The sequence below is a fragment of the Corvus cornix genome, chromosome 5 (assembly GCF_000738735.6).
Source record: "Corvus cornix cornix isolate S_Up_H32 chromosome 5, ASM73873v5, whole genome shotgun sequence".
NCBI lineage: Eukaryota > Metazoa > Chordata > Aves > Passeriformes > Corvidae > Corvus > Corvus cornix.
The window spans coordinates 6,419,028-6,434,192 of NC_046335.1; the positions used below are offsets into that span (position 1 = coordinate 6,419,028).

Genomic DNA, 15,165 nt, shown 5'->3' on the forward strand with positions numbered 1-15,165 from the left:
ATCGTGCTCTATCTAATCAAACTAAAACAGGCCTGCAAAAACCTGTCAGGAATGATTTACCATGCATATTCTTTTATCTCCACCAGGTACTGGATGAACACATTGGTGCACCTCCTTGTTCAAATCACTACTGAGATGAACAAAAAGGAAACCACCAGAAGTTTGATCCAGATGAAAAATTCTCTTGTATTTAGGAGGTGGATAAAATAAAAACATAACTGTATCCTATTGCTTTCATAGGGTGAAGGTGGTCTTGTGATACTGAGAAGGAAATTGAAGTCCTTTCTTCGAAACTTTGAATGTTAGGAAAGAAATTGCTCTTTTCACTACGTTTTTCAGGTATTCTTCATCCAAACAACATACATTAACAGTAAAAGCACAACTTTTATTGCCTGAGCACTAGAGGGGAAAATAAAAGCTCCACAAGTGATACGGGGCAAGAGAAAGGTCTTCAGAAATGCTGAGCATCTCCTGCCAACTCTAGTTTGTTTCTCATTCAACTGTCAGCCGGCAAGGAATTCCCTTTTCTAACTAATCTTTCTAAACTCCACTGATTTCAAAAGCAAGCTATAGACAGCAGCAAGCACAAAGTTCTTTCTGACTTTGCAGTTATACAAAAATTGATGAAGGGAAAAGAAACCTCAAGACAGGCCTGCTGTCAAATCTGAAGACAAAAAATGTATCTGTGGAGTGTCCTGGCTTATCCCAGAAAACAACTTCCTTCAACCACCTCTGTATATATAAACAATATTAAGTAAGACACATTAAAACTGGTGTTTAAGTAGTCTCTCTAGATAGAGAGAGCAGCATTTTGAAACTACTTGATAGCAAACTTTTCATTTTTCAATTACTGTTTCAGTTCCCTCTCAAAACCAGAAAGTCAAATATTTTGACTGAGGTATCAAAACTGGATCCAAATCATCTATTTTATGTATCTATAGCAACAGAGACTGACATATAAACACACACACACACCTTTTTCCACTATCTCCACAGATTGAAAACTTTCATTGTAGGTGCTGGTTTAGCCTTTTTCTGTTGCAAATAAAGTTATACTTTCAACTTCTGAACAAAACCTTTTTAAAGGAATTTTTTTTTCAAGAGCAACACTAAGCCTTTAAAGACAACACACCAGCTTACCTGCAATACAAATTTCTGATCTATGTACTTTTTGGCAATGCTGGGCTGAAATTCCTGGCTTTCCAAAAATCGTATGAAAAACTCATATACAAGCTGCAAAAGAAAAAATAAACAAAACATGGGTTTGTAGTTTATGACTTAATTGCTCTTTATATTTTTAGTGTTTCCCTAAGTTATTTTGTTAGATTAAATGCTTATTTTTCCCCAAGGGAAAATTCCTTATTTTAACCAAGGGTTAAAATAATGGAAAATATTTTTCTCCTTTATCCAATTGCCACCTTTAGTTAGAATTAATTACATGAGCTTTTTAAGCTGCCTTTGCTTATTTAACTCCAGTCAAAGACATTTCATCACCAAGAACAGGCACTGCCATCTTGTAATGCTTGTTATCATCTTGTAAAGTTTCCTAGAGTAATTGGGAAGCACATTTAAACTGCCCTCTGAACTGCTGAAGTCACATCAAATACAGACATTACAATTCTGAAAGGGTTGGTGAAACAGCTGGAAATATTTAAATTAAATTAGAAACTGCTTAGAGTAGTGTTCTAGTACAACTTGAAATACAGAAGAAGAATACAAACCAGAATTTATTCAGAAGTTCCTAACTTACTGTAAAGATTAGCCTCAGGGCTGGAGAAAATCTGCTTATTTTCATGCAATTCTATCTCTACCTAAACTATTCAGTGGGACAGCAAGACTTTTCATTTAGTGGAGAAAAAGAAGAGTATAAAAACCAGGGAACGAGGAAGTGAAGTGAAACAGAGACTGCTGTGGCCTCATAAGACAGCAACTCTGATCTGTCACTGATAATGAGCTACCAGCCAGCCATTCTCTTTGCAGAACCTTTTCATAAAGAGCAGCCATTGAAAACTTTTTCCTTTTTGTCTTTAGTGAGTATGAATATTGATACTGAAAGGAGAAAGGAAGCGTAAAAATTACATTTTAAAATCATTTTAAACTTTTCCATGACAGCAATATGCTGCAAAACTGCTGCTGCTGCTTTACGTCAGTGATCTCAGACTTCTCAAAGGAAGCAACGGGAAATCAAAAAGCAGGAGAGAGGTTTAGAAATAAGTTGTGGGCAAAGTGACAGCTTACATAATGCTAACACTAAATCATCAGGAACTCAATTCCATCGACTTCTCACAAATACTTCAGTGAATTTCTTCTTGACAATGGTAAGTCATCCACTGGATAAGAAATTCCATCATTTCCATGCAAGTAGTGACTTTTTGAACTACAGCACCAGTGTCATTGAATGTGCTGTTTCCAGGCAGACACAGCTCCTCAGAGCTGCCTTGAAGTTTTGAAGATTCTTATTTTTTGTGAAATTTAAATATAAATGGGGGATGAACCTATATTTCAACAGATTCTGAATTAGAGAGCACAGAAGAGTGAAACAAACCGCTCACAGGATTGTGCATGCAGCTGTAAAATAAAATCCTCATTTCAGGCTGAGGTCAATTGTGCTCCTTTGCTCACAGGAACTCCCAAACTCCACAAACTGTTACTCAAACAAACTTCTTGCAAATTTACCAGTGGTGTGAGTCATTATCCTGACTAATACGCACAGGATCTTCATCTATATTTTCTATAAAGAAATTTACTGTATTAGTATCAATGATGCTTTCTCCAGTATTAGCTTATGTTCTTCATTCAAAATCATAGAACAATGGAATGGTCTGGACTGGAAGGGACCTTAGAGATCATCTCATTTCACCCCACAGCCATGGGCAGGGACACCTTTCACTAGACCATGTAGCTCATCTAACCAGGACCCCATCCAACCTGGCCTTTAACACTTCCAGGGATGGGGCAGCCACAGCTTCTCCGGGCAACCTGTGCCAGGGCCTCAGCAGCCCCACAGTTAAGAACTTCTTACTAAAGTGTAATCTCAACCTCTCCTTGCCCTACCACTATCCGACCATGTAAAAAGTCAGTCTCCCCCGATTTTTTATGCGCTCCCTTTCACAAGGGCTGGAAGGCTGCAACGAGGTTTCCCTGGAGCCTCTTCTTCTCCTGGATGAGCAACCCCTGGTCTCTCAGCCTGTGCTCACAGGACAGGTGCTCCAGCCTTCTGATCATCTTTGTGCCCTCCTCACTGGACACACTCTAACAGGTCCACAATTATCTTGTGCTAGTAACTCCAGATGTGGATGCAGTGTTACTCCACATGGGGGTCTCAAATTCCCTTGTTCTAACAACTGAAATACAGAGGAAGGGATGCTACTCAGTGAGCATGCATCCTGCTACAAACACCTGGAAGCAAAACTTGACTCGGGGAGACGAAGGAGAACTTAGATAGGGATGCAGCTTCTCATTCATTTTTCTGATCAGCTGCCAACACCTGTGCACTTTCGTATGCATATTAACCACCCTCAGTAAAGAAAAACTGCCAGCAGTGTCATCCTCACAATGCTCTTGCTGAAGTTGTTGAAAAACACTTGTGCATCAAAGCAGTTGGGAAAGCAAAATAATTTTTAAATCAATGAAGGAAAACAGGAATATGAGGGACACCATCAATATAATTTTGAAAGAAAGCTCTAACATTTTGCAAATATCACGAAGTTCTCTCCCATCTCTGTAGGAACTATATTAGAATCATAAACGGTATTAATAAATGTTAGTGCCTCACAGACTAGTTCTGATTCACAGGTTTAAAAAAAAGCTGAGAAAATTATTAGATACACTAAGCAATGACAAGAATTTCTTCTGAGGTAAATAATCAAAAACCTGTAAATGCGGCCATGATGCCTCCAAGGTGGGCTCATCTTCTTCTGGATCAAATTCATTGCTGTCACTAGGTGGGAGAGTTCTGAAGATATTGCAAGATACCTGAAAAGGGAAAGAAAGGAGGATGAGATCCATTTTTCGAACAGGTAATAGATTCCAGGACTCTGTATTTCTGTACCTGCTCTATCCTCCATAACCTAAACACTATTTCCTTTTCCCGCTGTCTGACAAGGATCTTCAGCAACAGCACAGGGCTAAGGAACCTGTCATTTTACAAACCTGCCACCAGACTTGGCTCTTTTTCTTTCCTCTGGTATCTCAGCATTACCCAGTCTGCCACCATGTTCCAGAGGAGCCCACCAACATGTAATTTCCAATCCTGACGGGCATCAGCGGGAGCCAGGACTGCTTAAGAGTTGTAGCAAATACCATCAACTTGTTGTAAGTGTTGTCATACAACTCTTGGTTATTTTTGTCTGTACAGAGAAACATTAATGATTAAGGTCTCATCTGTCAGCACTTGCTAGGAGTTGCCAGTGCTACTCACACTAAATGCCTCGACACCTCATGCCAAGTACAGAACTTGGTACTAAATGAAAGCAAATAATAGTATTTGCTCGACACTTAGCCTACATTTTATTTCATGGTTGACTCGCTCTGCTTAATCTTATTTAGAGGTACTTTGGTGAGACTGCCTGGCTTTGTGAGGTTCATGCTATCAGCAAAGACTGAGCCAGAGAGCTTTCCTGGGTTAATTAGAGTGCTGAATGGAGCATACAGCTTATTATGCAGCAAATCTGATAAACTGCATACATGCTATAGGGCCCTTTCTGCACTTAGAAGGTGATGATGTGCCTTCCTTGTGCTCTGCTCCTGCGCATTTGACCCATCTCTAAGCTGGTTAATCAAACAGCTGGGAAAAGCAGCATGTTATCCCCTAATCTATACATGACCCCTTCATAGTAGTTCAGACTAACTTAAGCCATTTAAGAAACAAAACCATTGTGTTCTTCAGCGTCCTTGTTTATTTTTCCAGCTTTTTTGCCCCTGTAAATGTTTTAGTCTGTAAGACATATTTTGAATATGTTGGCAACTTAGTGACACAGGGCACTGTAAAGCCCACAGTTTAAATACAATCCAAATACTGATAAAACCAGATTGAAATAGGGTGAAGTTTTAGAATTTGCAAGATAAACAGAACGGATTCAAGCACTGCATAAAGAGAAGGACGAAAGAGGTAAGTGAAAGAAAGCACACGTGGTGCACCTGAGTGAGGGATGTTCAGTGAACACAAAAGAGTAAGCAAGGCAAACCACTGAGCACAAAAACCAAGAGGCCACACTGGTTTGTGCTGGGACTTGTCCCTTCCTGCCACAAGAGGGTGTGTGCCACTGCAGTTCCAGTCCTGCAGGCTTTCCAGAAGCCCCACTCTCTAAAGCTCGGCATTGCTTTCAGCCTGGAAAGACACAGCACTTACTCCAGCCTGTGCTGATGGATACTGAACTCCTCCTCCTGCCCTGTACCCACACCTGCCAAGTGACTGCCAGCATTCATTAGGAGAAGATCTTTTTCTCCTTCCTCCAGCCTCCTCCCCAACTCATTCACTTCTCTCAAGAGCCCCTTCACAAAAGGACATTTCTAATCTCATGAGAGGTCAAACAACTATTCCAGGAATACACACATGTTACAGTTTGTCTTTCCTCAAGGATTCCTGAGCTCCTCCTTCTATTATCCCTGATACAAAAATGCAGGGAGAGGAAGAGAGTGATCAGAATTAGCAAGACAGAGTTTCTGTGGCAGAATGCAAAAGAGGGTAGACAGCCCAAAGGATTCCAAAGTAAAAATTGGGAAATGTACCTTGAATCCAAACATCTGGGATTCTAAAATAAAACTCAAGCGTTTTTTGTTAATGCTTCACAGTCAAAAATCCAAGCTCTCTCAGGATTTGGATCAAAATAAGAAACTAAGAAAACCAAAGGCAGTTTTTGTTTTTCCTTTTCTGCTTTAAACTTCATTTGAAACAAGAAAGAAAATTTTCTGCAAATTTAACTATACATGTATTATTGAAACTTGTACCTACAGATCACTCATCAGCTGTTCTGTTTAGAAACAGGAACAAATACTGAATTATGGCACAAGCAAAACCTGCAAGGGAAAGTACATACTTTCAGAATGAAAAGCTAAACAAAGACAAATTCCTGTAAGAATTAATTTAAGTCAAACCAAGCCTCAAGCAGTTAGTGCCAGGGCCTTAGCAGCATGACAGAAGTATGAGAGGTTCAGCAACAATTAGTGAAGTGCCAGCACTGACACCTGGATCTTAAGCTTGGGACAAAATTAGTATGATTTCTGGAGAGTACCAATTAAAAAATGCCAGTCTCAAGGCAACTCAAAAGCAGGTTTTTTGCATAAGAAAATGAACATGCAGGAGTAAATGCAGTGCAAGCTAGAATATGGTCCTAGTATGCAGTTTGCTCTCTTTAATTTTCTGTTTTGCATTAGGAGTAAAGATAAACTATGTGGAGCCAAAATGCAGATATTTTCCTGAGGAGAACAGACAGAACAGGTTATCTTTAAGTGATTTCCCCAGGTTATCATAACTTTAGGAGATAATGTGTGCCATTACAGTTACATTAATCACCACAACACAGCATGATCGCTCATTTACATGCCATGTCAATTTATAGCATGCTTATCTAAATCAGTAGCCTCTGGGTAGTTAATGTTTATAAGCCTCTAAGGGAGAACTGAAGGCAACAAGTCCTTCCATGCATGAACTGCCCAGCTGTATGCTGGAGACTCTGACAGCCACCACATTAAGACAGGAATACACTACATCAGATCTGGAAAGACTTTTTCTCAGACAGGCATAAGGTAGCTATTTAGGATTTATCCCTGGGCCCAAGCAGCATGCCAAAATTCCTTCAGCTGGATAGCTGAATCACTTCTCTTCTGACCTCTCTTGGATCATCAAGCCAAAGGACATCCTTGCCAGCCTGCATACACAGTCCCCAATGATTCCTCTCCCAGAGCCAACACAAATGACTATGGATCAATACTGACTTCCGCCTGCCACTGATTAGGAACGCCTCCAAGCCCAAATGATATTTTTGGAAGGCAAACCAGAACTCCAATATTCTAGAAAGTTGTATCAAGACAGATGTCCCCTCTACGTCCTCAAAAACACCTGCACCCTCTTCTCCATGGCTGTACCTTTCAGAAGCACACACCAAACTGGGTGGACAAAAGCCCACCACAGCTCCTCCACCACGCAGAATCTGAACACCCAAGAGCCAGAAATCAATTTAAGAAAGCAGTTAAATCTACCCATTGGCACTAAATCGAAAACATCCAAGATCAAACTGGAAATGCTGAAGCAACAGATTTTTAGACTGGAGCTGCCCAAAATCTCTGAGTTCTGTGTCATTGTGTCAGTCAGGCACAACTCACAATATCACAGAATGGTTTGGGTTGGAAAGGACCTTAAAGGTCATCTCATTCCAATGCCCTGCCATGGGCAGGGATGCCAGTCCCTAGACCAGGCTGCTCCAAGCCCTGTCCAGCCTGGCTTCCAGGGATGGGGCAATCACAACTTCTCTGGGCAACATGTGCCAGGGCTTCACTTGCCCTCTTAATAACGAATTTCTTCTTAAGGTCTGATCTAACATCTAACTCCAACCAGAAGCAAGACAAAAACTCTCCCAGGCAATTACAAGTCAGCGTCAATTCATTAAAAACAAACAAGACAGGGAAGGCTGCTCTGTACCCCCCCAGAGAGTGAGCTGCAATTTCTGAACAGATCTGATGGCTGGTACTTGGCAATGCAGAACTACAAAATTATGAATATACAGCTAAAAGCATCAAGCTTCAAGAAACTTTATCACCACATTTATATCTGAAACAACTTTTAGAAAAGAAGATAGTAAGAGGCTCAAGTCTGAAGTCAAAATGCATGTTAGGAGAAGTGCTCTCTTTGTCCCTCACTGGAGTGCTATAAAAGTGACAAAACTGTAAGAGAAACACTTCACAAATTCAATTGCAGCTGAGCACTTCTCCTCTGTGCTGCTTGAAACAAAGATTTTTATCAGTAATATTCTTCCTGAATGAAACCTGAAATGAAAACAAACACACACACTGCAAAGTTTAATATATTCTCGATGTAAAACCAGGGTAAGTGGATACCCATTTAGCTTACAGGGAACACCTGTTCTTCAATTAAAAATACGTGGAGAATCATCCAAATAAATCCCATGTACATATGAAATTGAAACCCAGTATCTCAGCTCACAATGTTTAACTGCTGTGCACAATAACAACATAGAGCAGCAATAAAATGTAATTAAGTCATAACATGAAGCCATGCTAACGTGGAAACAACACTGGCCCCTGGAAAAGACACTGGACCTGTCCTTCTGAAACCTATCTGCAAATGTGGAGTTTTTAAATATTGTTTACAGATTTACATATTCTAGAGCCTGAAGCAACTACTGCAGTCACTCAGCTATAATCTCTCCATAAAACCCACTAAATTGTTCCCAGAAGTTTGACTAAAGAACATCTTACAAAATGTAGTATCTAATTCTATCTTAAAAGATTACAAACTATTCCACCAGCTCTCTTCTCCTGAAGTTTTACTACTAATTTAACTACAGCAGTCCTTCTGATCTCAAGGTTGAATCTGCCTGATTCCCCGCTGGTTCTCGTTAAACCACCAGATCACTTTCACACCCGTATATCTATTTGCATATGCAGTATGTGTCTATCTATATACAGGTATTTTTACATAGACATGACACTTCTCAACCTCTGTGTCGTTAAATGGAAAAACAAAGCTCCTAAACCCAGGCAGTTGTTGGTTTCTCTGTTTCTTTTTAATCCTGTGATTATTTTTGCTTCCTTCCTTTGACCTCCCACCTGTGCACAAGTGCACTGGGGTATACATAAAAAGCCAGACCATCTCCCTCTTTTTTCCTGCATGTTGTCGTATTAATTTATCGACATTCACTTCTTTGAACAGTGCACTGTACCAGAAATTCATATAAGATACTCACGATAGCAATCCACAATGCTAAGGTTCTCTTCTGCACCACTGCTTGCCTGAATACACTCTTTCAGGGCTTAATATTATGTGCCTTCTTTTGCCCAGCAGCATTGCTTTTGACTTGGTTGCATCAAAATGAACTACATTGGATTGTGAACACAGTCAACAACCCAGACCACAGGCTGGGGGGAAAACAATCCTTCTCATTTTCCCTTGACTTTTAAGTCTCCTAAAAATTCAATCAACAACCTGCAAGAATTTAGCTCTGGATCAGGGCTCCTAAACTTGTTATATTACCCGCACCCACTTCAGTGGTGGTAGCAACTTCCACCCATACAGATGAGGAAGCAACAAACCTGAGATCCTCAGGCAATGCTTCTCTTGGCAGGAACTGCAACAAGAGAGGGTTTGTAGGACAAAACAGCTGGTGCTCAGGTGCAGTGTCCGCACCATGTGTGTTTAGAGGGAGGAGTTTCTTTCTAGTCATCTCTTACACTGAAAAAAGCAGTAGCTGTACTCCTGCAGTAGATGTTTTGCCCAAAAGAAACCCAATTTACAAACCCTGAGACTTCTCATAGAACCACAGAATGGCTTGGGTTGGAAGGGACTCTATAGATATCTAATTCCAACCCACCCTGCCACGGGCAGAAACACTTTCCACTACCCCTGGTCACTCCAAGCCCCATCCAACCTGGCTTTGAACACTCCCAGGGATGGGGCAGCCACAGCTCCTCTGAGCAACCTGTGCTAGTGGCTCACCAACCTCACAGTCAAGAATTCCATCCTAACATGTAATCTGTCCCTGTCCTCTTCCAATTTCAAGCCATTACCCTTTGTCCTTCCCTTTCAGTTTAAAGCAACTACCCCTTGTTCTAACCTTGTTCACTATAACAAGAATCAAGGTGGATTATGACACTTAAGATCTGAATTAGAAGCGTTAGCCCAGACCCCAGCCCAGGCAGCAGCCCTGGGTACAACCTTCTCACTGCTGGAAACTGGAGCTCTGCAATTCCACTCTAGGTCACCTAGACCTGAACTATATCTGGGCACCCTACTAGTAACCCCATTCACTGCTTCCCTGTAACTAAGTTTTGAGATGATTCAATAGAACAATTATTTATTTAATGTGTGCCCAGGCAATTCTATAATACAGTCTGAAAAATCATAGCAGTAGCTCAAGGATCTTGGACAAATTAAAGCACAGTACCAGCAGAAAGAGCCCTTCACCTCTAGAGCAGGCACCAGATCACGTGAAAGCCTGCCAATGCATGAACTTGAACTCTAGACAGCATTACAAAACTCATGCTGTCTTGGACTCCACACTGAAGAACAAAACATACAACTCAGAACCCAGGAAGACAATCCCTCAGAAGAAGATTGACACTGTGCTTGTCTGTAGACAAAATACTTGAAAGGTACTTAAGAGGATGACACAGCCAAAACAGGGTGTGGGGATGTAAAGGTCCTTTCAGGAAATAAATAAATAAATAAAGACAGCTGTGGTCTACACAAGTGCTTCTTGGAACAAGAAACTGTTTTTCCAGTTTATTTCTTTGCTTTAGACCTAATCACTGAACTGTTATGCAGGTAAGGTCTGACAGATGCAAGGCGTATGTAACCAACTGCAGGAATAATGGATACGGGTAAATGTAATTACAGACTGTCCAGAAAAATTATTAGAGACAACTGCTGCAAGAGGAGCTGCCTCCAACTGACTTTCTGAGAGGAGCACAGATCATCAGAGTCTCTTCTTTTAATAAGCATTGTACGTTTAATACAAGCTAGGTGTATAAAGAATGTGAATAACAAAAATATCTGACAAAAGTATTTGGAAATAATGCATAAAAGAAATCAAAGTTAGACTCTTTTCTTGCTTCTACAGAACTGATAACCCTCACATTAAAGAAAGAAGAACAGAATTTAAAATATGATGGGATTTTTACGTATTTTTTTAACAATAGCATGCTTGCTCCATTATGGCTGCACCTACATGACAATTTTCAATCAAAAAACATTTGGGGGGGGGTGGTCAAAGGACACTGCATTTTCCTTTCAGCATTTCAGATGGCTTCAAAACAATCTGTTCCACTTCCACTGATTCAAGTTAAGTTCAAGATTAATTCCTAATATTTTACAGAATTCCTGAACTTATATAAAATTCGCATTAGAAAGGGATGCAATTTGTCAATTCTTGTGAGAGTATATGATTTCATTTATTTCCCTTAAACTCAAAATGACATTCAGTATTGTATTTTGAAATCTAATACAAGAAGCAACAGAAACATATATACAGGGTTTTTGTTAAATCAAAAGGTAAGACTGAACATAGGTGGACCTGTAGAAAAACCTCTATCCAAGAACATTTTAATACAGAAACTCAAAAGATGTCATACTTAGTCATAAGACACAGCTAAAGCTATAGAAAATATAAAAACCATGATGCCTATGAAGTCTAACAGCTAGAATGCTTCCTAAAAATAGGTTCCTCAACATGCTAAAAAAATCATGGCTTAGCAAGATATTCTTTATGTTTAACAGGTCTGTCACAAACAAACTCCTGAACAGATTCTGCCTTCACATCTGTTGAGACAAACCTGCAGTAAAAAGGAATGCAATCTCTCTAGATTTATGTCAGTAGAAAGAAGAGAGGGGGGGGGGGGGGAACCAAACAAACCCAAACCAGAATCTGACCTCTAAAATGCATTTTTTGAGCTTATTTGGGTATTGCTCTAACCAAGTTTCTTTTCCCTGTGTTGCTCAACACAGCTTCTATGCCACATGACATCTCCTATGATGTTTCACTTTGGCTATATAGAAATTACAGTCTTATTTTACTTGATTTGCCATTACAGAAAAGATAAAGATGACAATGGGAAGCCAGAGGCATTTCAGCACTTGGAAAAGAGAACACAGTATCACTATTCCATTCTAAAAGATGTATCTGAAGAGAGTTTCATTAGCCATCTCCTGTGGGCTGGCAAACACACACTGCTGTTACCTAAACGTGAGGGCCTGGGTTTACAATTTCTAAAGAAGCAAGCAGGAGAGCTGAGAGGTTGCTCACCAACAAAGATTCATCCAGACTTCCCCGTTTACAGCTTGTCAATTTTTTCATCCATTTTTTTTTAATGAAATAGATCAGGTTCCTCAATCTATGTCTTAACACCCATAAAACACAAACAGCTCTACCCCACACACCCTTTAGGATACCACAGATAATAACAAACATTTATTTCATTCAACTACCACTGCTTAATCTACCAGCAAAATCAGTATCATTAGTTTAAGCCTCCACATTTTGCTCAGACAGGAAAAAATTTTAGATTAAGTGTCCAATAATTGGCTCATAAAGTCCTATTACTAGCATTTCCTTCTTAGCAGAGCGTGGCTTAATTGGCAAGGCCATTTTTCCTAGCACTTGCCTAATTCTAAAGAATGTCATCTGCCCTTCTGAACAACACATCAAACTGCAGGGGAAGCACGCTGAGCAATACCCTCCTGAATAAATCTGTTCAGCTCATGGCCATTAATGCAAATCCCAGTCACTCTTCCCATCAACTGGTATTGATGACAGGGATGAGCCCTCTGCAACTTGCTTTGGTGGTCATTAGGAAATTCCATTTTATTTTATTTTTTAAAATAACAAATAACATGCCAAACACTATATCAAGCCAGAGAGTGGTTTAAGGAAGCAGATTTGCACGCAGGTTGACAAACAGCCAAGTGGTTTCACATTTAGCTATATACAACATCATATCACATGCTCAAGAGAAGAAGATGAAAACATGTGATATTACAAGCATGCATAAAGCTTTTAATGGCATAAATTTTACATGGTTGGCATAAAAAACATCCGTAAGTTATCTGGCTACCACAAATGACTTTTTCAAACCCTTATATTTTAGAAGCAATTTAAAATCTCAGCTCTTCTGAAGAATTCTACTGGCAACCTTTTCCTAGCCCAGTATTTTGGGTCACAAACAGAGCTCATTAACATACACATACATTATAAAACCTTAAACCAAAAAAAGTCTCTTCCACAGATGCTACTTTCTTGAACATTTTAGATGATTAAGATGAGAAAACACTTTAGGTATTAATTCTTCTCTATTAGTAACTTTAAAAATACCAGTTTTAGACTGGTGCACCTTTTTTTTCCTGCTCCTGGAAAAAGTTTCCTGCTAAAACTCACAAAAGAACAACTTTTTTTCCCCTTCACCTCCAAATCACAGTAGCCCAAAGGGAAAAGCAGGAAATATTAACTCCTAGATTCATAAACACTAAACATAACAGGGAAGACACCTTTCAAAGGGACAAAGAACACCCGGGCTCCGTTTTGATCAGTTTTAAGATCCCAGTCTTTCAGTGGAAACACTCCCGTGACAATTGTGGCAGGCAGGCAGTGGGGATGCTAATTCGGTCAGGACACAGATACTGCTGTTTTCTTCACTATTATGACAGGTCTGAGACTGTCAACATGACAGCTCCCTTGTGAACACAGCTGGAGACCTTGGTGAAATCCCCAAGAGCACATGAAGGCGGTAGCTGTGCTCATGAAGTCAACTGTGCACATTTAAGTCTGTCTCGGTGTATGATTATGGGCACAAAACTGTTTCAAAAAAGAACTTGCACTTACTGTGAAGAACAAGTTACAGCAAAAACAGTGCTTCAGCACAAAGTAACTAATGCCATCTCTTCACCAGGCAGTATGTGCTGAAAACTTATTCTATGTAATATTAGAGGAACTACCTTTCCCTCTAGGGCCTTTGTAACTGTGCTCAAAGTGGTGAAGATGTCTTGCTTTTATAGGCAAAGACCAGGAGGAAAAAAAGCATTTTTTCCAGATAGCCTATGTGCAAAAAACAAAATACCTGCAAGCTTCAAAAGCCCCGGCGATGTGGTTTAGCAGAAACACTGCAACAGCATTTGTTGGGACGATCGACAGAATCATTCATGCATTTGCTATGGATTCACTCACACAAATTCGATAGCAGAGCACTGCATCCTGCTCCCATGGAATACAACCACCAAAGTGCTTTTCCAGCAGCACATGCACCAAGAACGCCGCTGGCTGTGACAGGCACAGTTAGGAGACTCCAGCTTTCAACTGCTTACACCTTCCCCAAAGCTGAGGTGGCTGTTGCAGGCTGGAGTTCATCCAAAATCTAAGTAATACTATTTTCTACGGAAATTCTTTAGGAAAAAAAATCATGTTCACTTCCCTAAATACTTGGGCATCTTTTTATTTATAAAAAAAATCCAGGTTTGGACAGTCAGGGGGCACTGGGTAGCCAAACACACAGGACATGAGAGTATTCACAGTCCTCCCCTGCTTCAGTACCCCGGCACTGAAAACAGCCTGGGTTCAACAACACAAATGGAAAGTAGAAGAAAGTAGAATAAAGAAGGGCATGATGCAATGAAAGGAAAAGATGAGACAACAGTTTTCTATGAAAAAGGAGCTAAGCTGAAACTGGAACTTCTTAAGCTCCATTAGTAAACCTCTATGAAATCCACTGGAAAGATTCAAGCTGTATCTTTCTTTCCAATAACTCCTCCATATCATAGATACAGACTGTATTTAGAGAAATTATTTTAAACCATGCTTTTTAAACTCTTTAGGCAATACATAATTTCCTTAAGATAAAAACTGTTGTGTGAATCAACACAAGTGACTGTGGGGACAGCAGGACATGATGCCAAAGGGGTTTTGCACGTCTTCCATAGTTCAAGATCACCTTGTTTCATAGACTTTGATTTATGATTCAAATTGAACTTCATAAGCAATTACCAATCAAATTCTTCTTGTTTCTTAGGGCCCAAGCAAAGGCAAGACTAAATTGCGGAGTTTTTATTCACGAGATATTGCTGCAGTAAACAACTATAACCGAAGTCGACACAAGAATACAACCTCAGTAACAAAAATGCTAAAAAAAATTACCAAGTTCTCTGAGGGGTGAGTTTGGAGGCATCTGCTACACACAGAAGAAGCCCCCCATTTTATTGAAGTTATCTGTGCATCAACATCCTTTCCATGCAAAGGGTATGATACACTTTGCTCATCACAAGGGGTACACATTAGATTAAACTAACATTTGCAAACCATTTAGAACTACAGTGCAGCACCAGCAGAAAAATTGAGGAAAAAAAAAAAAATAGTCATTCTGTATTCAGGTTGGTATTTGAATGGTGCATGAAATCACATACTGAAGAAATAACACAGCAAGCAGTTCATTCACAAGACTGGTCCA

At 39.9% G+C, this 15,165-nt stretch overlaps 1 protein-coding gene across 5 annotated transcripts in view; it reads right to left on the reverse strand.

Annotated features, from left to right (window-relative positions):
* The window catches only part of PPP2R5E (protein phosphatase 2 regulatory subunit B'epsilon), a 74,181-nt gene that overhangs the window by 16,210 nt on the left and 42,806 nt on the right, over positions 1–15,165 (reverse strand). For all 5 annotated transcript variants that reach the window (XM_039553034.1, XM_039553032.1, XM_039553033.1 and 2 more), the window contains 2 exons: positions 3,874–3,975; positions 1,141–1,233 (listed from right to left, as the gene is read on the reverse strand). In XM_039553034.1, the coding sequence (XP_039408968.1) occupies positions 1,141–1,233; positions 3,874–3,975 (195 nt within the window). The remainder of the gene's footprint in view (positions 1–1,140; positions 1,234–3,873; positions 3,976–15,165) is intronic.